This window comes from Nasonia vitripennis, chromosome 1, assembly GCF_009193385.2.
Source record: "Nasonia vitripennis strain AsymCx chromosome 1, Nvit_psr_1.1, whole genome shotgun sequence".
NCBI lineage: Eukaryota > Metazoa > Arthropoda > Insecta > Hymenoptera > Pteromalidae > Nasonia > Nasonia vitripennis.
In genome coordinates, this window is record NC_045757.1 from 23350538 (window position 1) to 23371794 (window position 21257).

General features: G+C 37.1%; 1 protein-coding gene across 11 annotated transcripts in view; it reads left to right on the forward strand.

The window, feature by feature from the left end:
• Positions 1 to 21257, forward strand: part of LOC100116185 (sn1-specific diacylglycerol lipase alpha) — a 106503-nt gene that overhangs the window by 70668 nt on the left and 14578 nt on the right. For 5 of the 11 annotated variants that reach the window (XM_031920745.2, XM_031920746.2, XM_031920747.2 and 2 more), the window contains 11 exons: positions 6116 to 6217; positions 7652 to 7838; positions 8229 to 8313; positions 8600 to 8928; positions 10731 to 10926; positions 11343 to 11531; positions 11712 to 12002; positions 12613 to 12842; positions 14103 to 14126; positions 14700 to 14832; positions 19980 to 20428. In XM_031920745.2, coding sequence (XP_031776605.1) covers positions 6116 to 6217; positions 7652 to 7838; positions 8229 to 8313; positions 8600 to 8928; positions 10731 to 10926; positions 11343 to 11531; positions 11712 to 12002; positions 12613 to 12842; positions 14103 to 14126; positions 14700 to 14832; positions 19980 to 20428 — 2215 coding nt within the window. Of the gene's footprint in view, positions 1 to 6115; positions 6218 to 7651; positions 7839 to 8228; positions 8314 to 8599; positions 8929 to 10730; positions 10927 to 11342; positions 11532 to 11711; positions 12003 to 12612; positions 12843 to 14102; positions 14127 to 14699; positions 15710 to 17652; positions 17829 to 18511; positions 18624 to 19979; positions 20429 to 21257 lie in introns of those variants that run through there. The other 6 variants (XM_031920755.2, XM_031920754.2, XM_031920752.2 and 3 more) reach the window with 6 other exon arrangements.

Consider the following 21257-nt stretch of genomic DNA (forward strand, 5'->3'; position numbering starts at 1 on the left):
CAAATAAAAGAAAGAGAACAGTGACTCTAAAAGAGAAAAAACTCATGTGAAAGAACGCACGCAAAACGCAAAGACGCGAGGTACCTTTTCCGCACGCAGAGAGAGCTCTCTTACCGCAAAGACGAAAGCAAAAACCGCCGCTGAAGAGGGCGTTGAGCAGGCCTCGTCGTAGTCCGCCGCTGCTTCCGTCCTGGTCCTGGAGGTCTGGAAGCCGGGCCTGGGGAGCGAAAGGATGGTCCGCAACCGTGCACCAAGCGCGCCCCGACGTCTCGGGGAGCCAGACGCATGGCACGAGGAGCCAGACGCTCGCCCCGAAGGAGTCACGTACAACACGTGGACGCCTTCGCCAACAAACCTTAAGACTATCGCCTCGAGGCACACTCACACACTCGCACAAATACACACACGCGAACGACGCGATCGCGAATTTTCCGCTAAACACTACAAACACGGCGCAGAACGAAGTGAACAGTGATAGCTCTGAGAAGAACAAGTCACTGGCTCACCGTACAAAGAAAAAAAATCGAAAAGCGTAAGGAAGCCAAACGTGCGAAGCGCTAGGCAGTCCTAACAGGAATCCGCGCGCGCGGGCCCTTCGCGCGCTCGCGAGCGGGGCCGGCGGCGCGCAACTCGACGCATGCGCGCGCGCTCTCAACGTCGCAACGGAGAGCGCGCAGCGGCGCGAAATTCAAAAAGCCTAAATTTATACCTACACTACTTGAACGAATAAAACGAACTGAACATCCTGAATAGGGAAGTTACGACCCAACTGGCGTTTAGCCACCCGTATTTGTCGATTTGTAGCCGAAGCTTTCTCCAGATTATCATCCAAAACTGCTGCTGGACTCGCCATGGTGATGCTTCATTTCAAGTGTCGAAAGAAGCTGAAACTGCTGCCGAATGGTCGGTCATATTTATAGGTCTGAAAGCTAGCTCGATTCAGGATCTATTACTTCTCCTACTTCGCCCGCTCCAAATATTCCAGACCCATACTTTTCCAAAGTGAACTCTTAAGAGTGTTGTACTATTGAGTGACCGGCCACATAGCGGAAAAAACATTTTTCGTTTATTATAATTAATTGACGAGCTTTATTACCGTAAATCGAGTTTCAGCGCTTGCAATAAGTACTAAGGAATGTTTGAAAAAATTTAGCAATTAAAATTAAATAATAACGACGTATTTTCTTGGAAAAAGTCGAATTGTAGTTAACAAAATAGCCACTGCTTCATAAAATTTGTCCGACGAAATTAAAGGTTAATTTAAACTTTTATATAAGAAACTTAATTTTGTAATATTTTTTGATACCTTCTACACGTGCTGAAACTCACTAACGCCCACTTTTCGACTGGTAAGCTTGTTTAAATCATTATTGATTATTGGAGTGAAACATGGGGGCGCTGCTAAAAATTCAAACTATACCAACATAAAAGTGGAGCACTCTTAAAAGTCCTTGTTCCTTCAATGATCTAACCAAAACTTTTTCAAAATTTAATCTTCTACTCGACAATATTAAATGCCATTCATATACCGCCCTTTGAACCCGACAAGAGTGGCACGTTTCCTTCCAAGACTGTTCTAAAATTCATGGAGTTTGCAAAAGGTGTAGAGGGACGCTTACCCCTTGTGCGCCACTGTATCTATACTGTTGTGAAGGTAGGTACGTCAAACCGCGAAGTCCTGAAAGTGCGATGACAAGATATCATACCTTACACGCGTCAACTTGAACTCGCGTAAACTTACACATAGATACGGCAGCTGCATCGTGTGTCACGACACCCGCACTCTGTATTGACATTTGATCATTTGTGCAGGTGCGCGAGTGTATATGCAAGCCAGTGGCTGTAGAAGTAAGAAAAAAATAAAAGTAAAGCTTTATACTGCTTAGTGTGAAGTAAACGTGATATTTTCATTGAAAGGATTTGATGAATTTTGTGACAATTTATATACATTTAAAGTATAGAAATACGAAGCGACGAACTTATCAGTCTATGCCAATAAATTTTGTGCTTATACTTGAATTTTCATAAACATATTATTTGCCTGTCGATTTACATTTGCATATTACAGCCGAGCTGTATCTACAGATTAGTTAACACAATAGCTCAGCGGTCATTTGAAATTCTATCGGCTGAATTGATATTTCTGAGATGGACTGGTATACATTTATAAACTTAAACGGGAGCGTATTTATTTAGTAAAATATGTGAATCTCATTAAAATTACGCTAAATTCATTGCAGAACTGCAAAGTAATGAAAATTTTGCTCTTTAGTGCCATCAGCAATCTGACTAAAATATTTCATAGAAAAGAAGCTGCATATTGATTCTCTTTGAGGAAACAAACAATTACTCTACTTCATACAACCATTAATACTCTTCTTCAGTACAACCGTTTAACTTTCAGCAATCAATAAACAAGCACATGGCCTAGGCGTTGTAAATATAATATCTGAATCTCAAGAAAGTCGGGCAGTAACTTTAAAGTAGTAGTAGTAAGATTGAGGTGAACATTTTTATGGGAATAGAATAATATAATATCGCTTCCCTGGTAGAAATCGATATCAGTTAGGTCCGAAAAATAAGGGTATAGTGGAATCAGAAAGTTCTCTCAAGAGGAAAAAGTGAGAATGAAAATATAGAAGCAGTCAGCGTTTTTATAGGCATGACCGTGACACGGAAGTGCCATTATAGTTTCGTGCGCGAAAAATATGTGAGATGTGATATCTCACGCCATTTTCGACCGATCAGGCTGAAATTTTGGGAGGAGTCTCCTCTCATACACAATAAAAAACGAATTTTTTTTTATTCCTATCCTCTACGTTTTTTTGAAATGCGGGCACAATTTGTTCAATTTTTGCGTGTTTTTTTAATGAAAATTCTGGTGTTACACGATTATCTCTGAGAGAATAGATCAATCAAGCTAAAAATTTGTGTGCGAATTCCCTTCATAATAGTAAGGTGCCAAATTTATTTTGGGCCTGATCTGTAAAATGCACTTTTAGAAACACTATTTCTCAATTTATTGTGTAATTAAAACGCAAGAAAAAACAACTTGATTACTGATGTTCAACATTTTTTTTTCACAACTTACAATTGTGTAGAACTGTAAAAACAAAACGATCTCAAAGTCAAATTAAAAACCTCAAAAACGAAGATAGTGATAGAGTAAAGTATTGCTTGTATAATAAGATTCATTTACATAATCCAAATCACAGTGCACCAATAACTTCCAAACTAAAAAAATGCCGCAATTCCATCGAGCAAGCATCCAGCCGAATATTAATAAGAGTTCGAGACTCTTATTTGTCGGTTCTAGTTTTCCGCGCACCCTTTGTGGCTGTCTTTGACTGCTCCCTGGCGTAATAAATGCGCGTATATGATAATGCCATACGAAGCGGGCCTATCCGAGTGGAAAAGACTAATCGGGGGAAGCTTTGTGCTGCGTTGTTAGCAAAATATCTGGAGGGCTGGTGATTTTTCGAGACATCAATTACGGCAATGTAATTATTCTTGAGTAATGACTCCCTTAATGCCAGACAATCAAACTGTGGCATAGCAAAGAACAGTTTGTCGCTTTCTTACGCATGAGATCGGAATTGCACGAACGAGAAAGTTATAGAACGGCGCAGTATCTAGCATTAAATATTATGGCATTATATTCAAGGTTGCATTGTTATAATTTTATCAAATTATCTCAATAAACTATACAGAGGGCCATTTATATTGCGTGTCAATGACGATTCAATAAAGAATTCGAATGATATTGTGACGAGTGAATCGCGAGCGAGATCGTACTCGTAAAAATATTCTGAAACCAATTCCGCGGCAATTACCCTCGACAAGCTTTTGAATCGTAAACGCTCGGTCACCCTAAAACGCCCTTGACACTGCTGCCCCGAACGCGGGTTTTGACTTATCGCGCGACTTTCACGGCGTTTTCATTTTTTGTTAATGACATGTCGATTTCGAGCTACAGACCCCTTAATGGATTGTGATGAATTTGTTTTCACTAAAAAATCATTTTCCAATAAAACAATAATTCCTTTATACTTTGGGATTTTATACATATTGCTTTGAAAAAATAGCACCTAATTTTTTTTATAAAAAACCTGAAGTATATTTAGTCTTTGAAATAGATTAATAAAGATAGCATTGTTGTACCAAAATGCATGTAAGATAACGTTTATTTACTTTTAAAGACATACGCATCCTCCTTTAGAACGTGCGCAGTACTACAAGAAATTCCTCGTCGTCTTATCGCGCTCCCTTTCCCGGCTTTTGGGAGTTCCGGTGCGATTCGCGTCTAAAAACGACTTTCGATCTTGCGATAAGAGAGTATATGAAACTTGCATGTTCCCAGGCGCGCAAATCCTCATTAGAGCATGACTGCTAAAAGCGAAGGAAGCTGACGTTGGCGCTTCGTTTTTTGAGAAAAAGAGCAGTGGGTAAATATCAACAAATCGTTTAGTGATACACTGTTTTGTTGACTGTGATTTTAGCCATTTCTTCTCACAGTTATTAATTCTGCTATAAGTTCTCACCCGCGAAGGTATGATAAAATTATATTTAATTATTCTATCGCTCTGGACTGATTTCTTAATTAGAAATTGTTTTTATTTCATTCAACAATTTCATCAGCGTCTTTCGAATTCTCTTCCTATTTATATTCTTTGAGATCCAACGAGCTGAAACACTAACCCGCTTAGCCAGAGAAACTTTTTCAACTCCCCGATCCTTAAAAGCTGGCGGTTTAACGAAATCCGAACTCACGCAAGCTCCACAGATTAATCCCCCTTAATGACCAACTCTTAAAATACATCTATAACCGTTACCTTACGCTTTGACCAGAAGCTAGCCTGGAACACAAGCTCGTCGACTTTGAAAAGCGAGTCCAGCGTTTACTTTTTATATTACGTTCGTTTGATTAAGAGCAAAGAGAAATCGCCCGGCCCGAATATCGAATTAAACGTCCCGAGTACAAATGATACTTCCGGGTACGGTCCGAAGTCTGGAAAACGCATTACGGCCCGGGACCAAAAATAACACGCCAGATTTTACGGCACGTAACATAGTTGGCTTCTTGACCGGATACGGTGCCGTAAAAAGTAAATTTCGTATTGCGTGTATCAAATCTTATAAACAAACGAAAGCATATTTTATCTTCAAAGTTTTTACCACGTCAAAGTTTTGCAATGCGATTTGCAATTATGTATATTAAGTTAAACTACGAATATTGGGAGTAAGAGAAAATATCGAACACCAAAAAAAATCACATTTTTGAGGTTATGTTTGCTCGGTTTATCATGGGTTTGACAGTCTCACTGCGATGTTCCGGGTACAGTCCGGCAGTAGTATGGCCGGACCCGACCAGATCCGGCCCAGTCATTTACCAGGTTACATGCCAGTTAAGGCCCGGATACGGCAATTGTGGTAATGGCCGGACGATTAGGTCCGGCGGCCGGACTAAATGTGTACTCGGGGTACAGCGAGATCTATTCGCGAGAGTAAAAGAGCTCTTGCATGTTGGAATTTTGGAATTTGTTTTTAAGTGTAAGCCCTCGGGTATTTGCGGTTGGCTGAGCTTTCGGTTCTGCCGATTTATTTATGGGCGGCGTATCGGGAATTCCTGATATGCTGCGCCGTGAGATGGTTCTTTAATAAAATAACACACTACTTGCGTAATCTTGTGTTGTGAGAAATACTGTATAATATTCCTTGTGATTTCTTATTTTTAAATATGCGCTGCTAAAATGCAATTTTGAACTTGCACTTCAATATAGCCTATATCTAGTACAAAAGGAATGATGCATCAAGCGAACGGCTTGACATCTGCGTTCAAGTTTCTCTTAAATCATTCCAACCCCAACTTCTCCTATATAACGACTCTCTCGAAATCTATTACGGCTCGAGAATAATGCTCGTAAAAGGAGCGTCGGAGTCTATTTGATAAATGATCCCTGCGTTAACCAGTTTCTAGTGATTTGCAATTCTAAACTGATTAATTCGAATCGTAGCAATAAACTTCGTGCTTCTAATTCTTTTAAACAATTCATTAAATAATATAATACACAATACATGGGGCATTAATACATTGCGTACTTTTTTCTGCTTACAGTTTTGTTACTGGTAGAAGCGGCATGGCTGAGTGCTGGGGTCACGTGGCTGACGAGGTTCTATCAAACTTGCCCTGTGGATCAGGCAAAGGATATTATGTTAGGTGAGTGCCATCAAAGTATGACGTGTACGAGTTTAAAATTTCAAACAAAAATCGCGTTTTGCAACTTATCGCTTATAACTCGCGTGACAAAAGGAATAAAGATATGAAAAAAGTTTTGATTAAAATTGTCACACTACTATACGGACCTGTGAAAACTTTTGGGCGAAAAGTATTCTTTTCTCTACAAGCTTTTCTTCCAGGACCGCGAGCGAAATTCGCAAAAAGCATTGAAAAAAGTATGTTCAAAGAAATATTTCGGCAAAATTAATTCCAATTATTTTGTATTTATGTAAAGCTGGCAGACCTAATTCACATTATTTGCGGTAGAAGTGTATGCGTACCAAACATTTTAAACAAGCGGGATCGCCCACCTCTAGAACTAATGAGAAAGAACCGCAAAATCAGCGCGGCGACCGACCGCAAACTAAATTCCTTGGTAATAGAATTCCCGTGCGCGAGAGGAGAACAAAAAAAAAAGAAAGAAAAGCTAGTAGTCTCGCGTTGTTGCCAAACACGTATCTCCCGAAACAACGGCGTCGTGAGTATGGTTTGGAGAGAAATGGTACAAAAAGCGGCCGTGTACGAGAGGTGCACGAGAATTTGGCGGAAGTTCAAAGATTGAGCAAGCAGAAAGAATCGAAATCAAGGAAGCGATAGGGATAAAACACGACGGGCATGCGAGAGTGTTGCGAAAAAATGTTGCAGTCGATTTAAAGCTGGATGATGTATTAAATACAAAGGCCATTGGATGAGAACTATACTCGATGTCAAATTTAAAACTAAAAACGCTGAAATTAGTTTTTTAAACATCGAAAATTTACCGCTAAACTATTAAATTTACTATAACGTGAGAGCAAGATAAGCACTTAGTTATCGTGAAGTAACAAATTATTATAATAAAACAGTGAAGAAATTTTATTTGAAATGCGGCTCGAGAGCAATACACGCGGTCACGAAGTGTGCAAAAAAGAAGCAGTTTAACACTGGATATCCCGCAGGAATATAAAAAATATGTGTCGTACATGCATTTCAAGTGTACTCGCGAAAAATACGTGACTCGAAACTAGTCGACGTGCTCTTGAGAGAACAGACGCTTTTTTGCTTTTAAAGGAATTCTTTATGTCAGGACCACTTGAAATCAATGCTCGGAATCACATGCGCATTTGGAATATCAACGCATATTGGATGTATTTTAAAAGCCACTGATGATTTCTTTCAAGTTCGTTATAGAAGTTTAAAAAATAGCCTTTTTCTACTGTAATTTTTTTCCAAAAGTTAAAAAAAAATCATAGAATATTGTACGCCTACTATATTAATGATTTAAATCAATAAATATTGAATGTCGCACCGATAATCCGATAGCGTACTCATAAATCATTTCGATCCAATCGCAATTCAGGCACATTACACATTCAGGATTACATCTATTTTCAGGTCTGGTGATATCGAACTGGTGCGTTTTGGCATCGGTGCTGGTGACCGTGTGGTGCGTTTACGACGCGGCGGGCAGGTCCTGGGTGAAAATGAAAAAGTACCAGCGCAGCATGCGCGAAGCGGAATCGCGAGGAGGAAGGATGCACTACAAACGTAGCGGCAGCCGGAACCGAAACTGGCGGCAGAGGTATAAATCACGCGCGTTCAATATATAGGATGAGCTGTAAAATTGAATTTTTTGAGAATTCGAACGAAAAAATTACCCTCTTGGTGCGATGGTTTGCAAAACAACCTGGATTCAATTTCACCCGACTAGTGGTTTCAGAAGCGACGGTTTAATAAAACCCGGAGAGTCAGAGTCAGCTCCTCGAGAGAAATATCTCATTTCAAAAGATGAACCACATCCGCTGCGCAAATTCTATTGCTGTACACTTCAGATTCGGTTTCATTAGAGAGAAATGCGTTACACTTTCAGTGGCATTGCAAAATAAAACTTTTGTTTTGAACGAAGCATTTAGAATTTTTTGTTTTTTATATCCGAACACTTAATACTGAATCACAATTTCATTCATTTCAGAAAAGTGATACGCGCCTATCAAGATAGCTGGGACAATAGATGCAGAATCCTCTTCTGCTGTATCGGCAAGTCTGATAGAAATAGAGTAAGTATAAAATACGATTCCCTATCTAAAATTCATCACCTTTGCCACAGAATAAATAACGTGAAGAAATCGGATTCTGTGTGCAATCGATAGCGTCGGATAGATATACTTATATTCTAAGATGCAACCGCAGGATCATAAAAGATTCATCGCGACACTGTTCTGACAGAAGTTGGAATCGAAAATTCGTATCGTCAAATCCAGCAAAACTTTGTTTACGTGTTTACTTTTGCAGTATACAAATTTTCATGAAATCCAGTTAACAATCGTCTGAAAATCTTTTCAGAATTCTTTCGCCGACATAGCGCGACTGCTGAGCGACTTCTTCCGAGACCTGGACGTGGTGCCGTCGGACGTAGTCGCCGGTTTGGTGTTGCTGCGCAAGTTCCAGAAAATCGAGCGCGAGCTCATCGTGAAGCAGCGCAAGAACGACACTTACGAGTTCCTGTCTGGGGTGCCGGTAACGCCACGCACCAAGTTCCTCTCTCTGACCGAGGACGGCGACCTCGGACACTTCCAATCTGCGATTCACTACATGCACTTCGCACTCGCGGCCTACGGGTGGCCGCTTTTCCTCGTTAATCACTCTACTGGAATCTGTCAACTTTGTACAAGGTAGGTTTATGTGACTGGAATATAGTTTTTTGTTATTTATTGGTACTTGTCTTTGCGGCCACGATGCGAGATACTGGGTGTATTATGCTTTTATATACATAGTTGTGAGAAGTTGATAAATAAAAATTTAGAATTCACATAACTTACAAACGTGACGAAGTTTCGATCCTTCTACTGGTTATGGATACCGGATACCAATGTAAAATAATTATAAATTATACATACTAGTAATTTAAGGAACGAAAGCACAAATTTATAAAAGTCTTATGCTCTACCTTTTTTTCCCAAATAGCCAGTCCAAAATTTATTTCTTTGCGCGGATAATTCCACATGTACGCGCACCTTCAAAATGGCGGGTTTTAACGACGCGCACCTGTGGCCACTAAACACTCGGCAAAAAAGCTCACTTTATACTCTTGGTACATAGTATACTGTGTATACTTATACGCACCGGCATTTACTATATCTACTACGATATGGAAGTAATGGAATAAAACTTGCTTTGAAAATACATTGTAATCTAATTACGTGAAATAAATTACAGCTGTGGCATCACCCGACTAAATGACCAAAACAGATATACATGACCTAAATCCTTTAAATCCAGAGTTGATAGATACAATTCTGGAAAACCGGGAATTCCTTTAATATTAAATTAGTCTGCTTGAATCCGGGAAGTCTCTCGTAATTTTCATCAAATCCTGAGAATGTTTAAAGCCCTTCGAAATTAACAATGTATACGCGAGTTGGGTTCTATATTACCTATACTATGTTCCGCCATGCTCTGCTCTTAAAATCTAGATTACTATTTTGGTAAAAAGTAACAACGCTTTATTAGATTTAACTTTTATTGTTTTCAGCTAACTAATCGTACCAGCATTCAAATGTACATAATATAATAGTAAATGAGAGTTTAGCACTAATGGTTGTATACATAAGCGATGTATTCAACGATCATGTCTATTTGTATTGTATTATATTAAATTACAAAATACAAAATACACTATGATTTTTCCGTATGCCATTGCTATTTTGAACTCCGAGTTTGCAAATCTAAAACCTTCTTATTTCGGATCTTAAACGCCGTGTCAATTACGAAACTTGGCTAAATCTACGAGAGACTAGAAATTTTCTCTAGCGAAATAGTCGCAATTTAAACAAGGAGCATATAGAAGCGAGAGAGAAAGAGACACGAAGGTTTTAGCAAGGGTATAGAGAAACTTGCACGTGCAGAAAATTAGAAGGCTAAATACAGACTATGGTTGCAGGAACGAGAAGCATAAATAAGATACGAATCCAGCGTGGGTGTGTGCGTAAGAAATTAGTCGAAATAATGAGCTACGTAAAATAAAAGACGCGGAATAAACGACGATCGAATAAAAAAAAAGGTAATTGTGCAGGAGACAAATGTAACGAGGCTGATTTAGCGAGACTAAGTAAATAGAAGTGCTACATTCCATCAAGAGCATTCAGCTGGGGACGCTTATTTCGTGTAAATTATTCTTTTTACTCTCTGAAGTGTCGTTCGCTGTGCTCTATTGTACACTATTTCATCATTACTTAGCTACTCGGCTAGCACTCTGTTCTTTTTTTTTCGAAAAACTTTTTTGCAATATCAAGCGTCGCCGTGTCTTTATTCACCGAGTAAGAAAATTCATTACTCAAGTCTCCCATTTTACACGAGACAAATGTGCTCTTGCTAATTATGCAAAATTGCTACTCCTCCGATTTTTCTCACAAATTAACGCCTGTCTTCATTTTACATCTTACAAATTAAAAAAAAAATCTTTCTTCCTATCCAGGGTAAGATGCTGTTGTTTCCCGTGCTTGTGGCGCAAAGACGACGCGATCATCGTCGAGGACAACTGCTGCCGGTGCAACTACGCGGCTCTGCAGCGTATGGTCGAGGTCGGCGAAGTCGAGGTAATCTACGCGACTTTCCACGTCGACGTTGGCGAGACGCCGTTCTTTGTCGCACTCGACTACAGCAAGCGAAAGGTACGTTCTTGATTGTGACATCCTTCTTTCTTAACCCACGACCGGATGAGGAGGTTTCAGTTTTTGTCCAAGAAAATTAAGGATAAAGCGGTTGATCTACAGCGCGCGAAAAATTAAAGCTTCCAGTCGTCGAGGAGGGATTTATTATTCGGTTAAACTTTTAAAGTGGTAAAATTCGCGCTTTTGTCTGGTTTTTAATTTTCGCGGGAGCGCGTTTGAATTTACGAGGCTGTGCTTTGACATGATTACTTTTCAAAGTTTCTGAAGTGCTGTTTATTATGTCATGACACGATATGAATATTCACACCCTAATAGTTAATCTTAAGCACAACAAATATTTATAATTTTATTGTATTGTTTCTATATTTAATAAAAAATCCTGTGATTCTATCACATTGTTCGCAATCTTTTGACAGGTGGTGGTGAGCATACGTGGCACCCTCAGCATGAAAGACGTGATGACGGATTTGAACGCTGAGAGTGAGGTGTTGCCGCTCTCACCGCCTCGGGACGACTGGTTGGGTCACAAGGGAATGGTACAAGCTGCGGAGTACATCAAAAAGAAGCTCTACGAGGAGGCGATCATCACAAAGGCCTTAGAAAAGGTGAGTTCAAGAGAGACCTGTCGAAAAGATATCAGCTTCTTACCATATGGTTTAACTTTTTCCGAATTTAGCAAATTTAAATCCTTTAAAAAATGATTTTCTTATAATTAAATCAAACTAATAAATCTATGTTTTTTAAGTGACATGCGTTGTAATCAAAGTTTGATTTTCGCCTTCCAGGATCCGTCGCGCGGTACTCACGAGTTCGGTCTAACGCTGGTGGGTCACTCGCTTGGCGCCGGTACCGCAGCCATTCTGGCGATTCTGATGAGGCAGGATTACCCGGACCTCGTGTGCTTTTCGTATGCACCGCCGGGTGGTCTGCTTAGTATGCCGGCCCAGGAGTACACACAGGAGTTCATCACGTCGGTCGTCGTCGGCAAGGACGTGATTCCCAGGATAGGTCTTAGGCAGATGGAGAGTCTCAGGGCGGACCTTATCAACGCCATCAAGAGGAGCGTTGACCCCAAGGTATTTTATACACAAGTTATGTTTATTGTATCGTAACATTTTTTATTCACGTTGTTTAAAATAGTTTTGGATTTTAACGGAAGCTTAATAGGTATACATGTACACAAAGGTCTGTTATCGGTGTGAGGCGTAGTTGCCTCCCATATTGGATTTTCCTAGCACGTATCTTTCCCGATAAATAAAAAGTCTAACAGCTCTCTTGTGTGACCGAAAATCGAAGTTTCGCGCCATACTCGCCTTCGTGCTGTAACCTTTTCCAAATAGTCTCTTTTACGCCGGCAATACCTTTAAAAAGATATCACCTCCCGGGATTGTCCGTGAAATTTTATTAAAACTTTCCGACGAACGTAATGTCGAGCTAAAATTTAATTAAAACACTCGCGAAGCTTCATCCAAAGTGGAATTCCGGCTTAGCGAAACAAAAATATTGTCACACCAAACGCGACGAGATTTCCACTTCGCTAGAAAGCTTATATTATAATATACCTGGTCCACAATAAAAGTAATCGCACCTTCTCGCTATCTCGATCCTTTCCAAAAACACATCATGCAACTATATATGGCAACAGCTGGAGTTGCCGCATACATACTTGACGTTCGCGTGTTTCAGTGGAAGACGATAACGTGCTCGGTGATGTGTTGCGGCTGCGGCACGATACCGACTTCGGCGGCGAACCTCGAAGCCGGCGGCTGCATCAGCGAGTACCAGCGCGACAAGGACCTGGCGCGATCCCAGGCGGTCGTGCAGACGGACTCGAGTATCGCCCTTACTTTACACAGGCCGCTCTATCCGCCAGGCCGTATAATTCACGTCGTCAGGCATCACCCCAACAAGGGAGAGTAAGTATTGCTATGCTGATGCTCAAGAGATTGATGCTTTCTCTTTGGTTTGACGCGCGAGCTTGTTGTTTTAATGACGCGTGTCTCGGGAGTTGATGAATGTACTGAGATTTTTAATGGAGAAATTCGAAGTTCTGAATATTCAGCTTTGGAATAGTTGGACTTTTTAAGACTAAACTCGAGTTCCTCCGTAAAATCTGTAGTGAGAAATGAGAATGCTGTTTGAATAACTTTTTATTATATTGCAAGCTTCGAATTAATAAGCATACGACAGCTAAATTTGTATAAATTTATCATAAATGACAATTGCGATAGTTGATAAACTAAGGACAAAACTTAATGTTTTCATTAAATATAATTTAAAAAGTAATTTTCAATACATTTTTTAAATATATCTAACCAAAAAAGCGCTGCTAATGCCACGGATAGACGTGACAGCGGATTTATGCTATAGTCAGTGATATAAAGGGTGTCATGGGGTATTTTGTATTTCCAAAATTTTAGAAAAACAAAAAGTCCGATCAAAATTTTCTTTCGGTAAAACGATTCATTAAACTTAACACTAGAGTAGTATTTTTCTTTTGGGACAACATCCCCTTAAGCGCACTCGCTACGCTCGGGCGCTTATATACGCCGTGCCGTAGAGTACGACTTAGAGACTAGAAGACGACGATGCCACAAGTATCGTAATGTACTATAATGTATTACTCAATATAAGCTATATACTGCTCTTTTTCTGAACTATTTATGATTTTTTGGACAACAATGATTACTACCTGCTTCGCTAAATTTGCGTTAAATTCAATTAATGCATTTTAAATTATCACAAACTTGCCAACTGTCATTCGTTCACGCATGTGCAAAACTATATTTCTTGTGAATAACTTGAATTTGTCGTATGCTTAACATTATATTTTCTAATGTATTATCTGCAATGTTCGCTCTGTCGTGATATCTCTATGGAACAACTCCGTTCATTCCTGATTCGTTAAGGGAAAAAATCGGAAATATAACTTGCATAGTTGCGTATGGCAATATTATACGCACTTATGCTTTGGATACTGTTACGATATGCAAGTAATTAAATCTGCTTTGAAACTGCATTGTAACTTCACAATCATAACCATAACATTTATTAAAATATTTTTCAAAAAGAAACAATTTGAATATGCAATAGAATAAAAAGATATGAAAATAAGGAAAAAAGAGAGAAACACGATGGTTAAAACAAAGAATAACATTTATATTTTCTATTTATAGGCAAAAATATGAATCTCGTTGGAGGTACGTTACATTGAAAATATTTGTTTTTCCAAACGTGTGCTAAAAGTGTAGATATATCCATCAAAATACTTGCAGTTCTTTACTTTTCATTAAATTAAAGCATGTGTGTAACTGATTGTTAAGGTAATAGGAAGTTAATGTAGAAAACAATATTTTTTTACTTCATTCATTAAATTTTCCTACAAAATAAATATATTATTTAATTTTATAATAGTTGCCGTTCTTTTACAAGACTATTCATAAATTAAGTATATCGTGTACAATTTGAATTTTCGGCATTTCTTTAAAATTTAGTCCTACTAGTATATACAAAAAAAACCTTATTCATACATTCATAATAATTTCATTTGGCAACATTTTGATCGCTATATGTGCTATTGTTTTCATGTGCTTTAGTTTTTTAGATTTCATTCAAGCATGCGTAGATACTTAACAGTAATAATTACCATAAGTCCCTTCCATGAGTTTCATCCTCGTTCATACAAAATTCATCATGCCCTACAAAATCGTAGCGTTGTGAGCTTCTTATATGCAATTCTGTCTCTGTAGTTAAAATATCCTACCTTATTGCAGGCAAATGTTAAGGAAACGAGAGCCAGTATACCAGGCGCTATGGGCAGGTCCCTGCGACTTCGACGAGGTCCTGATCAGTCCGGTAATGATCCAGGACCACATGCCGGACAACATGCTCAAAGCTCTGAATAAGGTAAGCGAGCACGCGCGACTCATGGGCGCGATACCGAGGAGACTCGAGGCCGACGTCGCGGTCCTTAGACCCGGCGCCTACGAACCTCTTGAGGAAACCCAAGAGAATAGTTCAAATCCCGGCAACGTCGTCCTCGAAATCGGGGACGACGAGGTCGAGGACGAATCGCCCAATAGTACGACACTAATCGTTGTCGATGTTGAGGTGCACCAGAGAACTAATGACAAGACTTTGTCAGGCTCGTGATAAGTAGGAATTTTTTTATGACGTGGCCGGTTAAACTGGAGTATAGCTTTATTAAGTTAGGACAATTTTTAGATGATAGCAGAGTATTTTTAAAATCAATTAACGATCGTTGTTGACAAATTTAGTGAATTTTTATGTGTAAACTGATCGGTCGTGTTGTCTTGTGTATAGGGGTTATATTATGGACTTTGATTGCGAAATAGTAGCTTTTAGTTGACAATAAACTGCTCTTATACATTTTTTTAAGTACTCATTGGATAATGAATAAAAAACTTGTAGACAAAGTACTTAAAACATTTTTTCGTTTTAATTCATAAACTCTAAATAAAGCAAAATAACTTTTAATCTTCTTAAATAAGATTCTACTGCATTCTAAACGAGGTATTTCAGTATCAAGAAACATACCAAAAGTCAATTTTTAAACCGACTTCTAAAACTCGAAATTTAAAAAGCTCAAATTTTATTTATGCAACTGACAAGTGCATAAAATGGATTTCGAATGAATCTAAGACTTTCTAGTACGAGACATTTTCGTCAATTGTCTTCTGTGTGAGATATGTTGTCTGTAAAATATATGATTTGTGTTGTACTGTCTCGTAGCTCATAGAAATTATGTTGTTTATTTTTTTATAGGTATATATATATATATATATATATATATATATATATATATATATATATACATATTTTTATATTCAAATTAATATTAATTTTGTAAATGACATTACCTGAAAATATTTGTGCTTCCAATAAGCAACAAAAACATATATACCTTTAATACATATATTTAATTTTGCAAGTGTAAGTAATTTGTATAGATTAATTTCGACCACTTGATAAGAATGTTTTTGCATTTGAGTGCTCTTGTCTTAAAAAGCAGAAGGTACATTTTCTGTTACTCACCCTTGATCTACCTCGTACCCTATCTCTATTTATTTTTTAATTTTTCTCTACGGATTTCGATCTGACCTGATCTCTAAAACACGTAATGATAATAGCGTAATAAAGTAAAGTGATGATGGAGAAAGTACTTTTTGCACATTTTGAAATCTGTTTTAACGATTATAAAACTGTAAATGTAGAAGTAATTCACGATGTTAAGTCAAACAAATGTTTTTACGGTGTTTGCGTAAAGAACGACTAAAATATTTTTTTGACGAAAAAATATGTTTGTTGTTATGTCTAGTTGTCACAAAAGAGACGAGAAAATGTTTAGAGAAAATTACTATTTTTCTATTGTTAACCAGAAAAAAATGAACCAAATATAAAAGAAACCATAAGCATACTGCTGTTGTTGTTCTAGTTAAATTTAGTCAAGTGTGAACCTGGTGAAAGTCTTGTAACATATAAACATTTTCTCCGAGCGAACAATTTTTTTTTTATTTATATACTGGACAAAGGATCTGCGAATTGATATAGATGAACACATACAATGAAAAAATTGCATGGTTTCGAATTAATATAGGATGCCGCATGGTTCATAGAATATTAGAAATTTGTAGCATTAAGTAAATTTTATATACGTATACATTTATAGTTTGTAGAATCTTTTATTTATTTTTTCACAATAAAAAGTGAAATTGGAAGCTGAAACTATTTTCAAATTCATATCGAAATCGTAGTACAGAAACTTTATTACTTGTAGCTAATTCTTACATTTTGGCAGTGGTTTCACGCTAATTCATTTGAAGTTATTGATAAAAAAATATGATTATGCAGAACTTAAGTTTCATTGACATTAGCAAAAAGTAAATTATTTTCGTGTCATTATTTGTAAAAAAACTTTCTCATTTCATTTTGTTCAATAAGCACCTATATTCATTGCACACTTTTTGTATTATTCGATATGTACATGATATTGTTGGCGATAATATACGAGATTTATTCATAAAACATTGTTGTAGTTAGTTTATTTCTTTTATGATTTCCCTCTTTACCTACTTACTGTTCCCTGTGTGTCTATCACGTAATTCAATTATTTGTTTCATTAATTTGTAATAAATAATTTATAAAGTTATATCATTATCTTATAAAATTAAATAGAAACAGCATAGAATAACATTTTGTTTTTTAATAGTTTATAATACGTTTAAATGTCATATTAGAATAGTGTCATGCACCGAAATTTACCATTTATCAAACCTTAGAACTCTATATATATGTATAAAAAATCTTGAAAGCATGCTCATGGTTTGAGCTACAAACTTGCGGAAGAATTATTATAGCTGGTGAAATCCAAATTGAAATAAATTTTGTAATGTTTGCAGATCCTTATAATATATTCTTATAATAATTATTAAGTCATTTGTATACATGCTACTCTACATGGTATAGTAAATTATTGAAAAGGCTCTTTATATATTTTTTTTTTAATTTTATTATCTTCTCAACAAATTAAACTATCGTATTTTGAAAATCCATAAAGATGCACCTACGAATCTAGCACAAGTAAATAAAAAAGCTATCAATGCGATAGCGAGCGAAATTCCAATCAACCCATTCAAAACGAAAAATAAAATAATGATTAAAGAAGCTGGCTGAGCGTGGGTTGTGTGGTATATGTGTGGTGAGCAGGTGGCGGCGCATCGGGAGATTAGCACTGAGCTGAGCTCAATCGCCGCTGCTGCTGCGGCGGCAGCCGAGTCCTCCACGTCGACGACGGGTCCGCCGGCGACACTGGACGTCTCGGCGCTGCAGGACGCGGTGTTCGACAGTCAGCCAACATCCGGTGCGACTTCCGACAGTGCAAGGTATTATTGATATCTCTGCAAACTCTCACAGCACTTTTTGCAAGCTTTTCCTTTGAGCGGAATTCCTTTGTGTGAAAGGATTTATTTTGCCGCGTGAAACAATCTGCGGTTTTCAATAACGTTATAGTTAACCTTTTTAAAGCTCAATGAATACAACGCAATAAATTTTGCCAAATAATGGATCTCTAATTCAAAACTATCATCGATTGATAGGAATAGTTATAATGATGAGTTTTAAAAGATATTGTTAAAAAGTCTTTAAAAATTTGTTTGATTACAATTTATAGTAAACCGTATTTATAAAGATGACTATTTCCATATCACACATCCTCTATAATTTTGATACGTGATAAGAATCGAGCAACATCTTTAGAAACTAGAAAAAATCGAGTGATTTTCATAAAAGCATATGCTCGCTTTATACTTTCTTGATGACCGCGAGGCACTTCAAAAGAAACGTATAAAACATCTGCGTCGTTATTTTTAGCGAGGTAGGCGTAAAAAAGTCATGATCACAGGTCGAAGAAAGACTTTTAAACTATCAAAATAAAAACTCGCACCATCTCAATTCGTGTCAGCGTCACATTTTTGGTACCATTTTCATCTTTTAACAACTTCATTGCACAACACAAACTCAACTGCAGCGTTTATTTTTCTGTATCATGATCATTATATATTTACAGAACAAGTAAAACAGTATGGCACCGATAGTTTGTGTAGCTACATTTGGGTGATTTTTGAATATTGTTGTGTGTTTAATCGAAATATTTTTACATCTGCATGTGCATTCTCAATTAGATAGATGCACGAAATATATTTTTTTGTATATAAATTTGTATGTATATTGTACAAAAACGTAAGTGAATTTTTTGTAAAGATTGTAATTATGAATCCGTTATTGTCTTTAGAGTTTTTTTCCTCAATGCATGATACTATGTATACCTGACGTGAAAGTTATTTGTTATTTTTGGTGTTAATTGATTAAATACGTATTTTGTGACAAAATTGCAATCAAAATGCATTTGATAAAAATGTCTTCAAAATTATGTCTCTTCATTCGTCATCCCCGCCAAGCATTGCATTTCGCTTTTTAATCTTATTATTCTGTGTTAATAAAAAATATAGACCAAAAATGCTTTGAGAACGTTTTTCAAAATCGATAACAAAAGGTTGTGTGATCAAAGCATTTTTAATTTTACAAATGAATTTTTGTCAACTATATATGTGTTTATGATAAAACTTATATAATATGTATCTATTTGAACAAGGGAAACGAAACAAAGAGTACTATGTTTGATGAAAGAATTTACGATGAGTTCGAGAAGCTAGTAAACTCAAAAATCAAACATTCTACTACTTAAATTTTATTATTATGCTTATTCACAAAAGTTCATCCTGAAGTATAAAATAGTAAACTGATGGATAGATAGTTAAGAATCAACATCAAAATAAATTAAAAATATGGAAAAAAGGAAGAAATGACTTTTCACTTTATTTACAAAAGTACATGATTATACGCACTTTAGCTTATATTCCATTCTTAAAGATTCAAAAAGATAGTACATATATATATATATATATATATATATATATATATATATACACATATATATATATAGAAATCGCTTTGTAAATATATATTAGAATCATTAAGTGTGATAGTTCTTTTAAGAGAAATTTTGCTTTGTTTTAAATTTATTAAGAGGAATGTTTTAAAATAAGAGTAAGGTAAACATACAAAGATGAAGATAAAAAGTTTCAGGACTCATAAATTATGCAATGCATACATTAGATCAAATATACACGGTTGTCTGCCCTCATCCGTTCTATATGTAATTTAGATGCGAAAATAGTAATGCGTCTATAGTACTCACTACAGAACGGTTAATTATAATTTATTAATTAATACTCGTCTAAATTATTTTTAGCAATAATAGTCTCTTAATAATCGATTTTTGGATAACGCATATCGCAAAATAACACTGTATCGTAGGAATGAATCAACTTCTTGATTCTTTCAACTATTTTAAAAACAATAGGCGTTACTCAAAAATCACCGAAGCAAAATCTCTCTCACTTAAACAATCAAAAGCATCATTATGAAAATCCCTTTGACCGGTAAAACTCGCACAATTGGCTCCCGCCCCTCAGGTCATAACCACATTGGGACCAGCTAAGCCTCAGCGTGTAGTCTCCGGCCGAGTATCCTCAGCATCAGACTGTCGTGGCGCCAGTAGTGACCCGCTTCATCACGGCAGCAGTCGAGTCAGCATCGGCTACCACCAAGACGCCGGTAACGATCTCGGCGAAGTCGAACAGGAGATGCGGGCCTTACTCGCATGTTCTAGTCCCGTGCGCAGCTGTCCCCGGATGATACATGGGCTTACACGCGCCCAGCCAGCCAGCGATGGACCAACTCCTGCCAGGAGAAGATTGTGTCTGGAGACGAGTTTCACAAGTCTGCAAAGTCCCCTCACGGATAACTACCCTCAGATCGGTAGGGAGCTGAGTGTCGACTCGAGGGGACTGCCCTGGGAATATGTCAGTCTGGCTAGTGAGATTCTTGGATCGCCTATAAGACCTGCTGAGCTGTTAAAAGCGTAAGGATCGGACTATTTTTTATGGAAGTGGATATGTTAAAACTTTTTTACGATTCTATACATGTTGACGTCTAGAAGGTATGCGATGGTCGGTGTGGATAGTTGTGATTTTTAAGTTTATAGACGTTCGATCTTTGACTTTCGTTCATGTACTATTTAATATACTATATTTGCTTCTTATCCAAAAACATAATGTAGCTTTATTGGTCTCTGCTGCTGTAGTAACGCAGCTTGGTAAATGCTTTACAACACGATATTTTTATATATTTTTCTTTCACTTCGATCTATATTCTTCTGTTTTATGTGGCTTTAATGCCTGTTACTTTCTCATATCACGAATTCAAACTTCTCATTTTGAAAACTATTTATTTCAAGCACATGTGTATTGCATACAATCATACACTTGTGTACATACAATTATGTGTCAGTATATGTACGCGTCGTCGTTTGCAATATATAAAAAATCAGCAACTCACACGTTCACCAATAATGAGCGTTATCGCAATTTTATCTATAATAATACTATGATGTAAAATAATATATGTTACAAATAACACAGTATATATTTAAAAGCTACAAGCATTGCTGTAAACATTCATAAGCACGGCAGCTTTTGCTTTACAAATAATAAACCCGCTAGTATTAAATAATTAAAGCATTTCACATCAATCGTACTGTATATAGAACATTTAACTCATATTATCAAGTTCTGTCATCTACACTACGCTCTATCATTGACATTTTATTTAATACCTCATCATAGAATAGTACATTGTGCAATAAGGGAAAAAATAAGCTATTTCTAGCGAGGGTGAGATGATCAGCACAA